Source organism: Falco naumanni, chromosome 4 (assembly GCF_017639655.2).
Source record: "Falco naumanni isolate bFalNau1 chromosome 4, bFalNau1.pat, whole genome shotgun sequence".
Taxonomy (NCBI): domain Eukaryota; kingdom Metazoa; phylum Chordata; class Aves; order Falconiformes; family Falconidae; genus Falco; species Falco naumanni.
The window spans coordinates 23,477,843-23,496,477 of record NC_054057.1 but is presented as its reverse complement, the minus strand read 5'-3'; the positions used below and the strand labels follow the sequence as shown (position 1 = coordinate 23,496,477).

At 42.6% G+C, this 18,635-nt stretch overlaps 3 protein-coding genes across 6 annotated transcripts; 2 read left to right on the top strand and 1 right to left on the bottom strand.

Moving 5' to 3' along the window:
• Window positions 1-203: 203 nt before the first annotated feature.
• On the bottom strand, window positions 204-4,355 carry MRPL32 (mitochondrial ribosomal protein L32). Its single transcript, XM_040591986.1, is given in 3 exon segments — window positions 204-3,126; window positions 3,727-3,908; window positions 4,168-4,355. Coding segments are annotated over 3 exon segments (561 nt in total). The 5' UTR covers window positions 4,292-4,355; the 3' UTR covers window positions 204-2,871.
• A 211-nt stretch (window positions 4,356-4,566) lies between these two features.
• On the top strand, window positions 4,567-10,930 carry PSMA2 (proteasome 20S subunit alpha 2). Its single transcript, XM_040591334.1, has 8 exons — window positions 4,567-4,684; window positions 6,957-7,033; window positions 7,659-7,791; window positions 8,206-8,328; window positions 8,715-8,796; window positions 9,892-9,965; window positions 10,401-10,458; window positions 10,539-10,930. Exons 1-8 carry the CDS (start codon window positions 4,644-4,646, stop codon window positions 10,653-10,655), a joined length of 705 nt encoding a protein of 234 aa, XP_040447268.1. The 5' UTR covers window positions 4,567-4,643; the 3' UTR covers window positions 10,656-10,930.
• A 116-nt stretch (window positions 10,931-11,046) lies between these two features.
• Window positions 11,047-16,882, top strand: C4H7orf25 (chromosome 4 C7orf25 homolog). Of its 4 annotated transcripts, none has more exons than XM_040591330.1 (2): window positions 11,047-12,831; window positions 15,301-16,882. In XM_040591330.1, exons 1-2 carry the CDS (start codon window positions 12,704-12,706, stop codon window positions 16,583-16,585), a joined length of 1,413 nt encoding a protein of 470 aa, XP_040447264.1. In that variant the 5' UTR covers window positions 11,047-12,703; the 3' UTR covers window positions 16,586-16,882. The 4 variants fall into 4 exon arrangements, with proteins under 4 accessions (XP_040447264.1, XP_040447266.1, XP_040447265.1 ...); XM_040591332.1 differs by lacking the exon at window positions 11,047-12,831 and adding an exon at window positions 12,844-13,075; XM_040591331.1 differs by lacking the exon at window positions 11,047-12,831 and adding an exon at window positions 13,160-13,281.
• Window positions 16,883-18,635: the final 1,753 nt, after the last annotated feature.

The window sequence follows — 18,635 nt, the reverse complement described above, 5'->3', positions numbered from 1 at the left end:
ATTAAAGAGAAACTTAGTTTATCAGCCTCTATTAATTGATCACCACCAGAGATCACCTCTATCACCGCAGATATTAGCAGGATACAAAATCGTTTAGCAACTGGCATTCTTGTGTTTTATGATATTACATAATCTTCCTGGATCTTTCTAAACTATAAAATAAATTAATTTTTACATAAGATCATTATAGAAGAAAAGCATAATCAAATAGAACGTGTATTTAATCATATGAAATCTTCAAACAAAACAGAATGGCTTTTTCAACTGCTAGCAGCTTCCCAATGTATCAAAGTGAAGTTCCCAAGGTATGCCTTGGGATACTTTTTGTTTTTAAGCAAACATACTTTTTGTTGTTAAATGGATTTTGGAGTATAGCATTTGTAACAACTAGCGTGCTTTTTGTTACCTTTACTTTACATTGTTTCAAAAGTGTATGTTTATATATTATCACTGTTGCAATCTGTACTTCTTTCAAAATTACACATAAACATTGTTTATTTCAAATACCAGAGCATGCCACATATTGTAGAGGAATTCTGGACTTACTATTATTTGTTAATAAAACAAAGCTATGAAAGTCAGCTTTCCTTTTCTTTCGAAAGGAATGTCATTCCCACTAAACTGTTCTGACTCTCATTGAAGACAATTCCTTTCTCAAAAAATTAACTGGTACTAGAAGAACTGCACATACAAATCTTCAATATTTGTCAGTTCTAATTTTTCTTTTAGTGATCACGAATACCAGATATTTTACTTCCCCCGCACCCCCCCCCCCACCCCCCCCAGCCCCAATTACTCAGAAACCACTATGAAACAACATTACCAAGCATCTCCTTTTGTCCAGATTGCACAACTGCAATACTAACATAAGCACTATGGCTGTCAAATGAATCATTACTTAACTGTGACCTGGCAAGTATCTTAAAATTTCTAGTGTTGACACAACCTAACTTCACTCATGTTTCATAAGAACTCTATTTGTAAAGCATCTTCACTGCTTCACTGATCCTGTAACTCAGTAAACTAATGCAATATACTACCAATTATAATTATTACTCCATTAGCAGAAAGCACATGTCCTCTCTCATAGAGAAAAATAATTTTCTTCTTTTCTTTAAATAATACTTCTGTTTTTCTGAGAAATTAACTTATGACTCTCAACATCCCAGACTAATTTAGATTATTTCTCTACAGAACCTTTGTCAGAAAACCCCCCAACAAACAACTAAGATAGTAAGGTGTAACTGATCCTATGATATATGGACAATGAAACAAAAAAACCCCACCTCTCCCTGAAATACAGACACACCTTTCCCTCTGGAAAAAATATCTGCCTAATTGCTTGGCTAACCTCACCTCCAACATGTCACTCTCATGCCATGCAGCTGTCAAAAGTAAGCTTTCCACTCCACATCCTGCTTGCCACCTTTTTTTGGCTTCAGTTCTGAACAAGTGTAAAACAGATACAACTGGAATAAATCCTGTTTGGACAAATCAAAAGAACTTATATTGTTTGCTTGGACACTATCAATTAAATGGCATCAATTTACACTTACCAGCTTTCATTGTTCCTTTAGACTACAGAAGAAATGTAACATCTCCACTAACATCTATTCCCACCAGTTATGTTTCAGATCATGGAATCCAGAGCAAGTAACACAGAAGTGCAGCATTAAAGCACACACAAGCCCCATCCTTGAGCAGGCATAATTGGCTCACCCACATACAAACAAAGGCTATTCCAGAAAGTGTGTTCCTGTGTCCTTCACTTTCATGTTCCCATTCACAGTGCCACTTTTTGGACCCTCACACAAGCCAAGCTACAGGGAGGTACCCACTAAACACCAAGCTGTAGAAAGCCAGGGATCAGTTCTCTGTAAGCATAGCTCCCCAAACAAGGCCAGCACAAGGAGCAGATAGACTCAAGTGCCTAAGAGACACAGAGGCAACATAGCCAGGGTTAGGGGCACGCTTGCATTTTTTGGCAGGAAATAGCTGAGCCATAATAACCAACAGTACTGTTCATGTATTTAAGTCCCAACCTAAAATTCAAAACAGTCTTAATCTTAAATGCAACACTGAAAATCCCCAGCTAGATGCTGTAACCATACCACTGAAGTACGAATGGACATTAGAGGGCACAGCTGCCTTCTTTCTGCAGAAGACTCAAGACAGGCAGGAACTGCTCGCTGTTCTTTGTGGTTCTCCAAGCACACACAGACCACCCAGACTACTTAATGGCAATGGCTGCAAAGAATCAGTTTTGACTCTCAAATCTACAGATTTTCCATCATAACATTTTGATTTGCTACTTTGCCCAAGAAACCAAGGGCACTTTGAAAGGAGAAATCCAGGCACATTCTGTAAGAGCCACAGAAATAACCAGACAACTGTATCTTTCCTTGTAAATATCTTTTGTATCTAATCCATATTGGGTTTGAACTTTTTTCCCCCTCTCCCAAAAAGCAGCAGCCAAAATCAGAAAGCAGGCTTCCTTAAACTTAACATACTTTTTCCCCCTTTTTTCCTTTGTTTTCCCTTTGTTACACAAGTGTTATTCACACCTAAAACCAGCATAGAACCATTAGCATACAAATTACTCAGTGTACTGTATGCAGAAGTCCAAACCCAATGCAGAACCCGATTTCTCTTTAACTGTTGGCGGCTATGATGTATCACTGAGACGTAATTCCCACTGCATGCTATAGAAACAACACTTGACAGCAAATTTCTATGGCATGACATGATTTCAAGCAGGCTTTCCAAAAGTTCATAGGGTTTCTGTATCAACACTGAATGAGGAAAACATTCTTTAAAATCATGATCTTTCCTGCTGTAACAACTGGTTTTGTTAGCATTAGGCCTATAGCATCAATTTTGAACAAACCAAGACAGACGCTTCCTGGCTCTTTCAACGATCCGCTTGCCTTCATCTTTTTCTGTGGGCTTTTCTCCATCATAAAGGACAGCAGTCTCTACAGTTGGAGCACTAAATTGTCCTCGTTCCTTTTTACGCATTTCCAGCCGTATCTGTTGAGTTTCTCCTTTGACCTTTGCATAACAGTAGCCACACAGGACATGTTTCTGTTTCAAGTTTCCACACTCAGGACAAACATCTATGTTCCTCTAAAAAAGACAGTGGAAACAGGAAATTATGTAATTTGAACAATGGAAATGAAAGACACAGGGAACAATCACAAACTACTAAAAATGTTAAATGAAATATGAGAAAAATTCAATTGTCTTTTCAAAATGTATTCTTCCTTGTAAAATATTTTTTCTGTAATGTATTGCTATGCCAAATACTTACTACTAAAAATAGCCTATGAAGTCAATACCTAAATCATCATGCCTAATGATGTCTGGAAGAATAAAGACCTAACAACTCAGATGCACAGAAAGTACAGAACTTTTCCATTTATACTAGCTGTTTAGCTAAAATTCACATGTTGTTGGCTTACACCTGAACTGTCACTGTTTATTTAACCACAGACCACTGTCACGCATGATGAACATACCTGTTACAAAGTATTCTGATGATTACAATGTCTCTTAAGTTTATTTATAAACAAATTCCAGAAAGCTTTTTCAGTTCAGTATTGACTGTATTGACATCAGTAAGATGAACAATGATTGGCATAAATCTTACTCCAGCATGCTTACTTGCCATTAAGAAAATTACTTGCAGTGAGTAAGGTGGCAAGCCTGCAGAAATTTGATAATTACCTTTACTTTTAGAAGCTTAGGGGCGTTTCTTCACCTGCAGCGATTCACTTCAATGGTGTGCCGCGACTTTGGCGCCGCCATCCACAAGATGCTATCCAACAGGCCTGGCGCCTCATTACTTTCTTTGGTGTCATTTATCGGTTGTGGAAGAAAAGCTGGAGCTTGGAGAGCTAGTGCTGGTCCTGAAGGAAAAAGAAAAGCTAATTCATTACAGGCAAGCCCCATTTTCGCCTGCAACCGAGGAAATAAGACACAGATGCAACAGACACTCCCAAAGTGAGGAGGTAAGAGCGGCCAGCGACGCTTCCCCCTGACCCCTCACTATCCCCAGGGTGTGTGCTTTCCTGCTCCAGCCCCCTGCTTCAGCCGTTAAACGGTAAAGATGAGTCCCGTGGCCCCGACACCGCCCTCCTTCAGACAAGAGAACAGGCCGATACCTACCCCAGGGCGGGCTCTGGCTCCTGGAGAAACTCGGCAAGAGGCCATGTTCCAGCTGCCCCCAGCAGCGCTGAAGGAGACCGCGAAGCCGCGGCAGGGGAGACAAAAACATCACCTGAGCCACCATAGCCCCTCAGAGCCCCGCCAAAGCCTCAGAGGAGCACTGAGCATACGCACCTGTCGCTGAGCCTTCTGGGAAACGCGGGGACGCGGACCGGGACTTCAAGTCCCAGCATGCCCCTCGCTGCCAGGAGGGCGCGGCAGCGCCGGGGCACGCCGAGGACTTCAACTCCCAGCATGCCTCACCGCATGCCTCTTGGTCAATCGCGCCCCTTGCTGGCCCGGCGCCGTTCCAGGCATGCTCCGCCATTCGCCACCTTCTCGCCAATCAGCGGACGAGCTGTGTCCTCGTGCCGGAAGCGGGAGGAGCGGCTGCGCCTCCGCAACGGGGGCGGGAGCGGGGAGCAGAGCCTTCTAAAATGGCGGAGCGCGGCTATAGCTTCTCCCTCACTACGTTCAGGTACGCGGGGCGGCGGGAGAGAGCTGTAGGCCCGGGCTCTCGGCGGGCGGGCAGGCCGGCGGGGGAGGGCGGCGCACAGCCTCCGTGTGGGGCGCTTTCCGGCGGTGGGGCAGGACAGAGCGGGGACTTTGCAGAGTCATCGTGGAGCCGGGCCTGCGAGCGTGGGGGGCCGCGGGGGTTGGGCGTGGGGAAAGCGGTGGGGAGCGGGCGGCTTCGTCTTCGCCTGAGGGGGGCATGCACCTTCCAGGGGGCTTCGTGAGCTGAACGGCCGCGGGCGCAACTGGGGGCAGGGGCTGGAGTTGAGGTGAGAGTGCCGGGCCCGCCTCATCTCCACCGCTGACTTCAGGCCCAAGTGCGGCTGCTGCTCGTTGCTGTAAGTCAGAGTCACTGTGGGGCAGCCTCAGGTCGGTCCCCTCACTGGTAGCGCCTGGTGCTTGGTGAAACAGTTTAGGGAACTTAGGGTTCCCTCCCCTGCCATGCTTTAGGCTGGGTCATAATTCTGAGCTAATTGGAAGTGCGTGGTGGTAGCTGAGCTATGGTATTTTGAGAGCTTGCTTCAGAACACACTTTGCAGACGTGGGAATGAAAGAAACCAACAGATGAGTTTTAACTACTTTATTTCCCTTCCTGCTGCCCTTTGCAGGCAGTGCTCATATCTTGTGCACAGCCTGCATGTGGGATGATTGCACGCACAGAATGAATATGCTATTGGAGTGGTACCTATTGAAGTGTTGCTCTAATACATATGCTTAAGATTAATTCAGAGAAAAATACTTTCCATTCTTTTTTTTGACTAACTATTAAGCTATCCAGAATTACATTATAGCTGTACATAGAAAAACTGAATGCAAGAATCTTTGTGCTGTTTTAGGTAAAGCGTCCCCTTAATCTCAGAGGAGAGTAACGCTCTGTAATTGCGAAGTAGATTACAAAAGGCTTGTTGATGTTAAGCAATTGAAGCAGTGCACAATCTAAAATGAGGAAAAGAATCTTCTTAGTGGATGGATGCACCTGAACACACAGCTTTACTTACATGGGTTGAATTCATTTGTTCTTGGAAATGGTTTCCTAAGGGAGTTACAAACATTTTGTACTGTATGGAAAGAGTACGTGCTCTGAAACATGAAGCCATTTGATTTTACACTCACATGGAAGAGAATACACTTCTTTATGCTTTCCCTCATTCACCTGTTCCTTGTACTAATAATTATTTATTTTAGCTTGTACTTACTTTTAAAATATTTTGCTGATGTTCTGTATATTTTAATTACTGGCATAGAAAACTATGGCTATGGTTTGTTAGTGTTTTGTAGCAGAGAAGATGGAATTAATACTTTGTCACCTTTATACACTGTTTATTCAGTAATATAAATATTCGGTGTATAAATAACTATACTAATTGATTATTGCTTGCTTGCTTTTTTCTAACTCTTCTAAGCACTGAATTATGTAACTTTCTATTTTACTTCTGCACCTGTTAACAGCAGTGTCTCAAATACAGCCCGGAGAATAGATCCCACTTGCAAAATCACTTGTCCAGTGAATACTGCTCTGTGCTGTCCTTTTCCCCGGGGATCAAGAATGGACCCCCTGATCCCCCTCATTCTGGATGAGTGAGTTTGTTAGGCTGATACTGGCTGCTCTGTTCTGATGATTTTGCACCCATTACTAGAACACCACAGATCATTAAAACAAAATGCCTGCGGATGGAACGGGAGCTGTTTCTATCTTGTGCCATTGACCTGGTCTGTGCTTATCAGGCAAAAAGAGTAGCTGTTTTCCTTGTATCTTTCAGCAGTGGGCATCACTGTCTTGAAAACTTCTGCAAATCATACCATGTGTATGTATGGTATATACCATACCAAATGTAATGTCATTTCAGTAGAAAGTCACGAGACACTTTGAAGATTTTTCCCTACTGAGTGGAAAACCTGTTTAAAGTGGTGTAGTGCTGGAGAACAGACATGCCCTTCAACCTGCATCCCAGTCACTGCTCCTGATCTGAGACACATTAGCTTTCATCAGGATTGTAGGCAAGTGCTGTATGAGTATCCCAGTAGTACTGTGTGGCAGTGAGTTCTGTGCTGAACCGGTCTAGTTCCTTTAGAAACTGTTATGAATCTTCAGACTTGCAGGGTTTAGTTGGTGGAATCTGATTAGAATACGCTGATACTAGGTGTAAAGCAGCTTAGAGAAACAAGTTAGCATCAGAAAAGTCATGGGAAAGATTTGAGCATGTCAGAATTGTTTACTTTTGCATTTTCCTTTCTAGCCCCTCTGGAAAGCTTGTTCAGATTGAATATGCTTTAGCTGCAGTGGCTGCAGGAGCTCCATCGGTTGGGATTAAAGGTATGTTCAGAAAATAACTTCTTTAGCAAAGGATTCAGGATCCTGAATATCGTTGGAGAGAACTAAAATAGTTTCGATGATGCACTGGGTCTTTGTTCATTTTGCCTTCTATTGCATATTTTTTCTCTCAGTGGATTTTAATTTGTTATATTGGGTTTAATTTTATTTTTTTTTCTTCTGCAACTCAGTAAGAGGGAAGGAAGCATAGAGCTTCATGCTAGGAGAAGAGAATTGTGTGGGTGATTTTGGAGACACTCAACTGGTAGAAGTAGACATCTTTTTTTTTTTTTTCTTTAATGTTCCTGTCTCTTAACTAAGTCCAACTGTGTGTCTATATATATAAAAATTACACAAAAAGTTAATTCAGCTGCTCAGTTATTAATATGTGCTTTAGAATCTTTAGAATGGGGTTTTGGGAGCTGTATGATTATTTAAAATGACAAACGAAGTGTTGAGTGGATTCATCAAAGTATCTGTGTTTAATGTGGTTGTAAACTTGAAGGGTTTTTTAAAAAGGGAGAAGAAAAGTTCTTTACGGTCAGATAAATTTATTCTGTGTTTTGAGTGCTTTCCATAATTTTAGTTTAATACTAAAAAGAATTTCAAAAATCTTGTTCCTTTCCAGCTGCAAATGGAGTGGTATTGGCAACTGAGAAGAAGCAGAAGTCTATCCTTTATGATGAAAGGAGTGTCCACAAAGTAGAACCAATTACCAAACATATAGGTTTAGTGTACAGCGGTATGGGTCCAGATTATAGGTATTACAAAATTTTGTTTGGTCACCATTTAGATACATTTTCCTGCAAGAAATGTAAGAAACAGATGGCAATTAGCTGTTTCATTCTAAACATATGGCATAATATTATATTGTACTACAATGTATATAAATTCCACTTTAAGTTTTTCCTTATAATTCAATACCTTGTCAAATAACCTTATATCTAAAGTGAGTAGGGAATGAACAGCAGTGTAATTCAACTGTAGTTTCAGTTTTAAGTATTTCAGAGATTACACGGTTGATAAAGATAACCCAGCGCGGTCTGTGTTTTCTTACGTTGTTGTAACACCAGATATATCAACTCCTTAGGACAGTATTTATTATGAGTTTTCAGTTTGGGTTGTAACAACTAGTTGGAATTTCTTTGACATGCTAATGTTGTCTTTGTTTTTAGAGTACTTGTGCACAGAGCTCGGAAGCTGGCCCAGCAATATTATTTGGTTTATCATGAGCCTATTCCAACAGCTCAGCTAGTACAGAGAATTGCTTCTGTGATGCAGGAGTACACACAATCTGGGTATGTAGTTTTCTGAATTTTGAAGTTTCTTAGAAAGATAACATTGAAATGCAATGCATAACAACTACCTAGCGATTCCATTTTTTGTGTCAAAGAGGCAGTTAGTTTTTCAATGGAAAGAGTGTCCACTAAAAGCGGGCTGGCGAGAGGACTGCTGGCAGCAGGTGAGATAGGGTCTTCATATCTTGCAAACACACACATCAGACCAGGCAGTGTGCTTTTGGTTTTGTACTGTTGGTTGCCTAGTCAGTCATTCCTGATCACAGCTCTGGGCTGGAGGGAAGGTTAATGCATACAAAATTATTCAGTCACCTTTGGGTTTCACTGAATGAATTTCACACAAGAGCTGTGTTTTTTCAGTTTGAGGTTTTTTTTTTTGCTTGTAGTGGTGTTCGTCCGTTTGGTGTATCACTGCTAATATGTGGCTGGAATGAAGGGCGGCCCTATTTATTTCAGTCAGATCCATCCGTAAGTATCTTACGTTTGTAAATTCTGCTGCTTTTATAAAACATCTAAAACTTCATATGTGCTCCTGAAATACTTTCTGTGTAAGAATGCAGGGCTAGAACAAAAGATCCCTTAACATCAGAAGTCAGAATCAGCCGTTTCAGTAGGTGCTTGGAGCAAGCCTGGATCTGTAGGTGCCTACATGTTCCTGTCCTGTTTGAGGGATGGCATCTGTTTTTGCAGGGTATCACCACCCTTTTTCATGCCTTCCCACTTAGTTGGTAGTGCCAGTAAGAGCAGCACTGCAGGTGCAGCAGGTACCAGGAAAAAAAAATTGACTGCTTATGCTGCTCAAATAGTCATTCCCTAAACTGGGTGGAAGTTAGGCCAAATTCTGTTGCACTGTGAAATCTAATGCATATGCTTTAAATTAACCACTGTAATTAAATACTAAGTGACTTTATTTGCTGTTTGCACTGCATATCTGAAAAACTATCCTTTGATGCATGTGTGAGTTGTAATGCTTTACATCTGACAGAAAATGTGGTTATTGTAGTGATCATTGATAAGCTTCAGAAATTTGAATTATTACCTGGTGCTGAAATGTAAAAAGCAAAATGCAGGTGCCCTGTGTAAGGCAGCTTGATTGAGGCATAGAGCTGCTGATGGCCTTCATGCCAGAGGAAAGAAGTGGTGGCTAAATAGCCTAGTAGTACCTAAGATAAATCAGATGGCTGATTTGGAGCAAGTTGTTTACAGTACTTAATCTTAAAAAAAATATAAGGGGTGAACCTGAGGAAAGATCTGACTGTGTTCATTCTCAAGGGCAAACGTACTATTTCTGTTTAAGTAATCCCAAATCAAAACTATGCTAATAACTTAATTCATTTTTCAAAGTAGTGAGAGGATGAAAACAGGTGGAACCCTGTACAAATGTTCTGTACATTTTCACAACATATGTTTCCATATCAAATTAGTCTGAATGTGATCCAAAACAGTCTCCTATATTCTCTGAACATTGTGTGTTCATAATTGCTTCCATACTTTTTACCAAGTAACTGAATACATGTCTGACCAAATCACGCAGAACAATTCAATGGATTATTGCTTTTACAGGGAGCTTACTTTGCGTGGAAAGCAACAGCGATGGGCAAAAACTACGTCAATGGGAAAACATTCCTTGAGAAAAGGTAATGTATTTGATACTTGTCGGGAAGGATACTCTGTTTTGTTCAGGTTCCATGTTAAAACTGCAAAAAAAATGCACACTTTTAAAACTTTGTTCTGATAATCTTAAAATACTTAAGATAAGATGCTTCCAGTTTCTTATTTATACATGCACAGGAAATTTGTTGTATTTAAACTCAAACTTCTGTGTTTATGGAGAATTATTTCAGTGCAATAAACACTATATTAAACATACTTGCAAAAATATTGTTCTGTACAGTAGTGACACTTTTCAGATTTCAAATATATTATTCAAATAATGTTGACTATTAATTTCACAGTGCTTACAAATAATATTGGTATAAGAAATAGAAGATTTTAGTAGTGTTTGGGTTTTTAGAAACTCCAGGTTTATTAGGATTTGGAAAGATAGTTGTCCCATGAACTTCTATTTACAGATACAATGAAGATCTGGAGCTTGAAGATGCCATTCATACAGCTATCTTAACACTAAAGGTTAGCAAAATACTTGAGAAGTAAGTTCATTACTCTTATGACATCACTGATGATTCACTGAACAGTTTTTTCTTTAATAGGAGAGCTTTGAAGGGCAAATGACAGAAGACAACATTGAAGTCGGCATCTGTAATGAAGCTGGTTTTAGGAGGCTATCTCCAACTGAGGTTAAGGACTACTTGGCTGCAATAGCCTAGTAGAAACCAGCAAGACTGTGTGATTCACACAAAGGTCTTTTTAATTTTGGCTACTTAAATGTTTTTGTTTGCAGTTTTTGCATATGTATTTGTACATGGTTTGTCTGAGAGATTTTTTAAATATCATGGATGCAAATGCAACAGTCCTAATACATGGAATCTTATTACAGGTAATTCCCTTGATACATGGAATCTTTGTACACAAAATGCTGTACAAAATGTAAAATTATAATGACAGCTTGAAAAAGGCTAAAGAATAAAATTTGAAGGCCACAGTTCTGGGGGAAGGTGTCTCTGTGTCTCTCTAATCACAGCTTGTTTATCTGCAAAAAGCTGAGACTTCAGTATCTTTATTGTTGAGGAAACAGAATCTTCCACATACAGCCATGATAAACTCATGTTAGACCTTCTCTTAAAGAATTTAAATGTTGAGTGGACAGGATAATTTTTTCACTTTGGAATATTGTTTAAATGTTAAGTAACTTCCAAAACAGGCGTTATCTGGTGTTACAGATCATGTACTTTCACAAAGAGGCAGAACCATTTCAGTGTGACCTGTCATCTATCTACTGGAGCATCTCTGCTCTGTCCTTGTGTCTCAAGAACTTGTTTTCTACTGTGTTATTTTTGTGGCCCTAGAAATTGCACCTTTCCAACCCTGAAATATTGTTAGAAATAATGGAAGTAATAACTGAAAACTAAATGTATTTATCACAGTCAATAAAAATTCAACAGCAAGATGAGAATATATAATGTAATTACTTTATCCCTTGAATTGTGCTGAAGTATTTTCCAACTTGCAAGGTAACTCTGAAGGTGCAGTAATGAACAGAACACTTAATGTGTGGGTGTTTGTATCAATACATTTGTTACATGTGTAGAGTAATTCAGGCTATATTGATACACAAAACTTACTGCAAAAGAAACAGAATAAATATATGTACTATTTTCAGCAGAAGTCTGTTTTTTAAAAGCAGGCTTTTAACCGTTCTACTGTTTGCTGATTTTCTTTTAAAGCAGTCAATAATGAACTGGGAGCAATAGCTGGATCACTCTGCTTGTAGTTAAGGTTAAGCAGGTATGGGAGCAGCCTGACAAGTTACATGGTAGCCAGCTGTAGTTATGTAGTTAGTCTGTAGTAAGCAGTGTGTAAGCTAATCTGTTCTTTTCAGTGTCTGTTGTCTGATGTTTTATGTTACCATTAGATAAATAAGAATTTCTGACACTTGCCATAAATTAAGTTTTTTTCTTAATGTCAGAAATAAAAGCTATGTCCAAACAATGCATTAAGATACACTCCAGATCACTTTTCGAGTATTTTACTCTGAAAACCAGTTCATGCTCCGATTCTTCTAGAGAAACAACTAGGAGTTGAAACTGGAGAATTTTATATTACTACATCTTCAATTTAGAAAATTTATACCCATTCTTTTTTTAATGCTATATAAATATTTAAAGGAGTTTTCTATATGAGAAAATGTAGGTTATGTACTTCAGAAAATGGTTATGTCAATTGCTTAGAATAGTAACTACATTGTATCTAGTACTTAAAGGGAGCCTTTAAACTGCAAGGAACTAATTTACATCTCTATTCAAAATCCTTGGGATTTAAGTAAATAGTAATTTTAATTTGGAAATGTATTTCTCACTTCAGCAGTGAGAGATACTAGTGCAATGAAGTAACAAACTGATGTTGCGGTCATTTTCAAAAAGTGCAGTTCTTTTTTTAGCTATACGATGCTAGCTTTGTATTTTATAAAATCACTGTATGAAGTGTGGCAGGTGGGGAATAAAGCTGACCAATACAGTTCATTTATGAGAAACAACAAATTATAAAAGCTTGATTACTTCAGCTGGCCATCAACTAGGACTTTCCTAATGCAGTCAGCTGGAAAAAGAGACACTGGTCACTTAAAGGAGGTAATGTTCTTGATTTGCATCTTGATCTGCTAAGGAGGAACTCGGGACAGGGATGCTTAAGAGAACAGAATTTCCTTGGGCTTTATTTAACTAGTAGGATCGGGATCTGGGAGCAGTATCACTATTCCATGCGGTTCATTCTTTCAGTAGGTTCCAATACGACAGAAGGAAGAAGTGCAGGTTTGTACTTGATTTGGCTACTGTCGCTTCGCAGGTGGTGTGCAGTCATCGGGACAAGCAGAGAGAGTTCCTGGCGGTAGGCACCGGTGGCCAGCTGCGGCTAGGCGGAGGAAGGGGGGCCTGGCCGGGAGCAGTGCTGCAGCGGGGGGAGGCCGGAGGCCGCGGGGATGCAGTAACGCGCGGCGGGCACCGGCTCGCGTTTGGCGCCGGATGGTCTCAGGGCCCGATGTTGTTACCTGAACTTCGCGGACCCGACGCGCCGTGTTTTTTTCTACCCAGCTGGAAGTTAAAGCCCGAGGCTGGCAGGTCTCCGGCCTCAGGTAATGTCCTTGCTCCTTAAAGGCTTGTCGGTATGAAATACGCGTGTTTAGTTGAGGCCCCGCGCCGGGGAGGGCTGGGGCCGGCGGCGAGGCGGGTGCGGCGCTGTCCCCGCCCGGCGGCCCCGCGGGAGGTGCTGGGCCGGGCCGAACCGCGCCGGCCTGGGGCTCCTGCCGCTATCCGGGGCGCAGGTGGCCGCCGCCGGGCTGTAAGTACGGGCTGCGGGTGCCGGGGAGGGAGCGGGGCTCGGGAGCGCCCGGAGAGGTGCTGGTAGCGCCCCGGGGGTGTCTGGGGAGGGGGAGCCTTGGCGGCTGGTAGCGCCCCGGGGGTGCCTGCGGAGGGGGGGCAGCCCGCCGAGTCCCGCTGCCGCCCTGCCGGGGAAGGCGTGTGGGCTGAGAGCAACGCGCCGGGGCCGGCCGCCGAGGGTCCGCCCGCATCGCCGGGACGGGCCTGGGGCAAGCGCCGAGGGCACCCTGCCCTCACCTAAGATGGCGCCGCGGCCTCCCCGGCGCCGCTCTCACGTGATGGCGGAGCGGTGGGAAGGGGCGGGGCAGCGTGCGGGGAGGGGCGGCGGTCGCCGCCGAGGGGAGGTGCGGGGTAGCGCAGGGGATGAGGGGCCGGGGCGCGCGGGCTGGCGGGCTCCGTATAACGGCGAGCGTTTGTGTTAGGGCCTTCATCTGAAGGAGTAGTTCCTCTTCTGAGGCTTTGTGCTTGGTAGTGAGGCCGCCTCGCAGTTGTGCTGAAGTAATAGTTGGGCTTGTGGGTTTTTTCCTTACTTCCACTGAAAAACTGGAAGCAAGCTTTGTCTTGAAGACTTTTTATGTGTGTAGAAGTTGAAAGTGTTGTGGTGAGAGGTGCCAAAGCAGTAACCGCGGGGTTTTACTCGTTTTACGTATAAGAGTAAACCTGTGGCGATGGTGAGGACTCTGGAGGGAAGGGCTGATGCCAGTGGCTGCCCTGACCCAGGAGAGAGCTGGTGGGTCATGTTGGAAGCCGTTAGGCTGCTTAGTTGAGAAGAAGGGGGAGATCTGGGGGATGCTGGGCCTTGACCATGCCAATAGCAGTTAATGCTGACTGTATTTGATCTTGTGCTTAATGCAAGGGTATTTTCAATTGCTTGAAGACCCAGGCTGCGGGTTTGTACAGGCAGAGCCTGTGATAGGACACAGGCCGCATGCTGTTGCTCCTTTTCAGCTCAAGCTGTGTTTGTCTTTCCCTTTAATGCCAGTTTGCTTCAACACTCAGCTTGGGACAAGATTACAGGAGCATGTGTCTGTACTTGGGAGTCAAAATTGATTCATTTCACTGCTCATAGTGGCAGTTTACCGCCTGTCATAAAAAGTGGTAATTGTCTTCTGTGTGGTATTGAATCCTACATTTTTCAAAACCAGCCCACATTCAGTTAAGTAATTCCTATCATGCTTTTCTTAGGAATGTATACTAAAGTAATATGGATGCAAAGGAATAGTCTTAACTGGATGCAACGCAGGAAATTTTTAGTAGAACTAGAAAACGCAGAGGTTTCTAGATCCTCCTGGCTCTAGAATTATGAATTGTAGTCTGTTATGATGCTGTGTGATGTTGAAACTTTGCCAGGAGGTTGTTAGGGGCTCATTCACTGAGTTGTGCAGGGTAGGTTGGAAGCTGGAGAGGACAGATCTGTGCTGCCTGTAATTGTAAAATACAGTGGGCTTCCTCTATGCTGTGTTAAAATACTTGCTGGGAGCCAGACTTCACAGTTCTTATGTGTGCCTGTAAGCATGGTGGCTAGTTTTTATATGTTAATGGTAACTGTGGTGAGAGGGAGAGGCAAGATTTGCCTAAAGCATCAACAGGATTTCTAATTTTGCTCTGAATGGCAGCTTTTCCAAATGACCTGTGAGAGTTGCGGTCTTACTAAGTGACTAACTCGGTGAAGGGCTCACGTGTGTGTGCAAAAAGCAAAAAATTACAAGGGGCGTATGGAGACTTGAAAGCTGCTGTTCTCCCTTGCTGAGAACAGAGGTCTTCTGAGGCTGCAGGCTGGACCCCCAGAGGCAAAGGAAAGGAATTGAACTCTTCAGTGGAACTTGTGCTGAGGTTCCTGATGCTTGTGCTTTACAATAGTGGTAGCTATTGCACTAAATCTACTGCAAAGCTCCAGAGTATGCTGTTGCAAAGACCTCTTTTGACTGTTTTTATTCTTGGTCATGCAATAACAGTTTTCTCTTTTGCTGTCACTTGGTAGGAATAATGTTTCCAACATGTCTGTGCAGTCGCTGCTTTGTGAAAGGATTGCTGTTGCCAAAGAATTGATCAAGAGAGCGGAAGCCCTTTCCAAGTCACAGAAAAGGAAAGTGGAAGGTGGGGCAAAACTATGTGGCAAACTGAAGGCCGAATTAAACTTCTTACACAAGGTGGAGGCAGGGAAGGTGGCCATTAAAGAATCCCATCTGCAGAGTACGAACCTTACCCATCTCCAAGCCATTATTCAGTCAGCAGAGAACCTGGAGGACGTTGTCAGTGTCCTGCATGTCTTTACTTATGAGGACAGGTTTGGAGACAAACAGACACTGGTGGTAGATGTTGTTGCAAATGGAGGTCACACGTGGGTGAAGGCCATTGGTCGGAAGGCTGAGGCTCTGCATAACATCTGGTTGGGGAGAGGCCAGTATGGTGACAAAAGCATCATTGAGCAGGCAGAGGACTTCCTGCAGGCAAGCCATCAGCAGCCAGTGGAGTACAGCAATCCCCACATAATCTTTGCATTCTACAACAGCGTGTCCAGTCCTATGGCAGAGAGACTCAAGGAGATGGGAATATCTGTGCGAGGAGACATTGTTGCTGTGAATTCACTGGCAGAGCCATCTACAGAAAACAAGCACCTTAGTGCCAGTGAATCAGATGAAGAAGGCCCTGAACTCCTGCAGGTGACCAGAGTAGACCGGGAGAATCTAGTGGCCAGCATTGCTTTTCCAACCCAGATCAAAGTAAACACGTGCAGTAGAGTTAACTTGGACATCACTACCTTAATAACCTATGTCTCTGCTCTGAGCTATGGTGGCTGCTACTTCATCTTCAAAGAAAAAGTGTTAACGGAGCAAGCAGCCCAGGAGAGGAAGGAGAGAGTCCTGCCTCAGCTGGAGGAGTTCATGGAGGGGAAAGAGCTCTTCGCCTGTGAATCTGCTGTCAGAGATTTTCAGTCCATCTTAGAAACACTGGGAGGACCTGGGGAGAAAGAGCGAGCTGCATTGCTTATTAAAAGAATTAATGTGGTGCCAGATCAGCCGTCTGACCGTGCCTTAGGACTAGTAGCTAGTTCAAAAATCAACAGCCGTTCTCTAACCATTTTTGGAACAGGAGACACTTTAAAAGCCATCACCATGACTGCAAACAGTGGTTTTGTGAGGGCAGCGGCTAACCAAGGTGTCAGGTTCAGTGTTTTTGTCCATCAGCCACGAGCATTGACAGAAAGCAAAGAATCTGTTGCCACACCTTTACCAAAGAGCTGCCCACCTGATAATGGACTATAAGTCATTAAATGAGTTAGTCATTGAAATATTGCAGATGCTGCAGTGGAGGCATTGGAGAAATGAAAGAATCATAACAATACATTTTTGGGTGTGTATCAGTGAAAGCAGTAACTGTAGCAGCGGGAGGGCTCCTCAAGGGATTTGCAATAGCTTTACTTAATCCTTGGGTGGTTTTTTTTTTGTTCAGCTGGCCATTAATTTATTCAGTAAGGTAATAAGATTTCAGAGAAAATTGTTAACTGGCTTGCAGTATATTAATTGTATCCATCCTGATTAAAAAAGTTCATTTAAAGCACAGTTGCTGTTGTGCCCTTGTCATTTTTGTCTTTTCCAAGAGATTAATTTCAGCACCTTAGAAGGGCTTCAGTGGAACTTAAATCTTTCTTTCACCAGTCCTATTCAACTGAATTGTTTGTTACTTCAGAGGCACCTTGTGTACAGACCTGTACCTCTTTGGGTGTATGCTGTTTTGTGAAGACGTGACTAGTAGCCGTGAATAGAAACCAAATTAAACCTTCCTTCTTTTACTAAAGGAACCTCTATGTACACCATGTTACGCTGTTACAACAGCTTTGAAATACCTGGAGAAAGCAGTTGAAATCAGAGTTTATTGGCACTAATATGTTGTGACTCTTGGGTGAAACTGGACAGCTGGCAGTAGCAGGCCAAGGAGGCAAACCTGCTTCCCTGTTCTCTTAGCAAGTGCAAAGTCTTGCTGGGTGCAAAACCCGTCTTGAGGCTTCAAGTAACAAAATCCTTCTGAAGTGAGCCAGCATCCAGGTAGTTTTTGATATTAGTGAGCCCTCTGCGAAGGACTCATTGTGTACTTGAATTTGGCTTGGTTGCTTGAGGATTACCTGAAACAAAGCCTCACAGAGGTCCTTTAGTGTTGGCATGGTGGTGGAGGAGGAGGTTTGTGGGGCAGATTGTTAAATGGTAGTTTGCCCTATAGTAGAGAGAAGATTTTTCACTGTTGTTGTAATTGCTGGTTTTACTCAAATGTGTAGAATAATTTTTTAATTATTATTCACCCCCACAGGAGAGAGTTGCTGTTTTAGAAGTCTTTCTAATGTTTTCCTGTATGCTGTCATGATAGCACTTGCTATTTGATGTTAATTTGCATCAGGTTCCTAGTGGAAAATACTGAGGTGTCAGTGAACCTCTTGGCCCTGAGTGATGTATTTTATCAGGTCAGTGAAAGAGATACCCACTGAATGTGTTATAGGCTGTTGTTCAAAAGGATAGCATCATTGTGCAGTTTATAGTTCAAGCAAAGAATGTTCTCCTGCCTCTTGCCACTCTGCTCTAAATTTCTTCCTGAGTAGAAAGTAATTGTGGTGCTGCCCTTAGCTATAGTCTCTACCTATTTCTTTCTGTCTCCGGTACTCTGGTACACTCGACCGGTGTAAAGATACTGGCATGCCAGCAAAACCAATTTGCATGCCTCTTTCAGCTGAGTAAGCTTAACTCCAAGGAGCAAAAGCATACTTTTTGTTGGTATAACCTTTGCTCTGCTCTGTTCCTACTATGCCTGTAAGTTAACCTGTTAGGAGTTAGGCAGCATGAGGATACTGGTTGTCTTTACTTGTAACTGTTTACAATGCAGAGGGCAGTCTGCTCTTCACCTGGCCCTTGTTTCTGCTAGTCACTGAGGTGGTTCATGGGGTTTGTTAATGTGGGTGGAACTGGATTTTGGTTTTTGCTGCTTCAGCATCCAGTCTTCTACCTGCCAGTTTCACAGTTCTCCCTTGGTGAGCTGTTCTAACAAAAACATCTAGCTATTTCCTACAGTCTTGACACAGTGTAACAAAACCTCATGGCAGGATACATCCCCCACTGTATCCATTAATTTTTCTGAAAGTTCTGAAGGGAAAAGGGGCCAAACATAATGAAACAAAATAACTAATAAGTTGTCTGTGCTACAGAAACACAAGTCTGCCTTCGTAATTAACAGTGCAAGCTCCGTCATATAGGAGCTTAGGGAGATAATTGCTTTATCGTGGCATGATGGATTTACCAGACCACAACCACAGATGCTGGTGAAATGTTA

What these genes read in the sequence shown, in the direction of transcription:
- PSMA2 (XM_040591334.1), top strand. Translation starts at nt 4,644, where the DNA reads ATGGCGGAGCGCGGCTATAGCTTCTCCCTCACTACGTTCAG. An exon ending in TCCATCGGTTGGGATTAAAG is followed by an intron (nt 7,034 to 7,658) that starts GTATGTTCAGAA and finishes GTTCCTTTCCAG; the next exon opens with CTGCAAATGGAGTGGTATTG. An exon ending in CAGGAGTACACACAATCTGG is followed by an intron (nt 8,329 to 8,714) that starts GTATGTAGTTTT and finishes TTTTGCTTGTAG; the next exon opens with TGGTGTTCGTCCGTTTGGTG.
- C4H7orf25 (XM_040591330.1), top strand. Translation starts at nt 12,704, where the DNA reads ATGCGGTTCATTCTTTCAGTAGGTTCCAATACGACAGAAGGAAGAAGT. An exon ending in AGCAGAGAGAGTTCCTGGCG is followed by an intron (nt 12,832 to 15,300) that starts GTAGGCACCGGT and finishes GTCACTTGGTAG; the next exon opens with GAATAATGTTTCCAACATGT.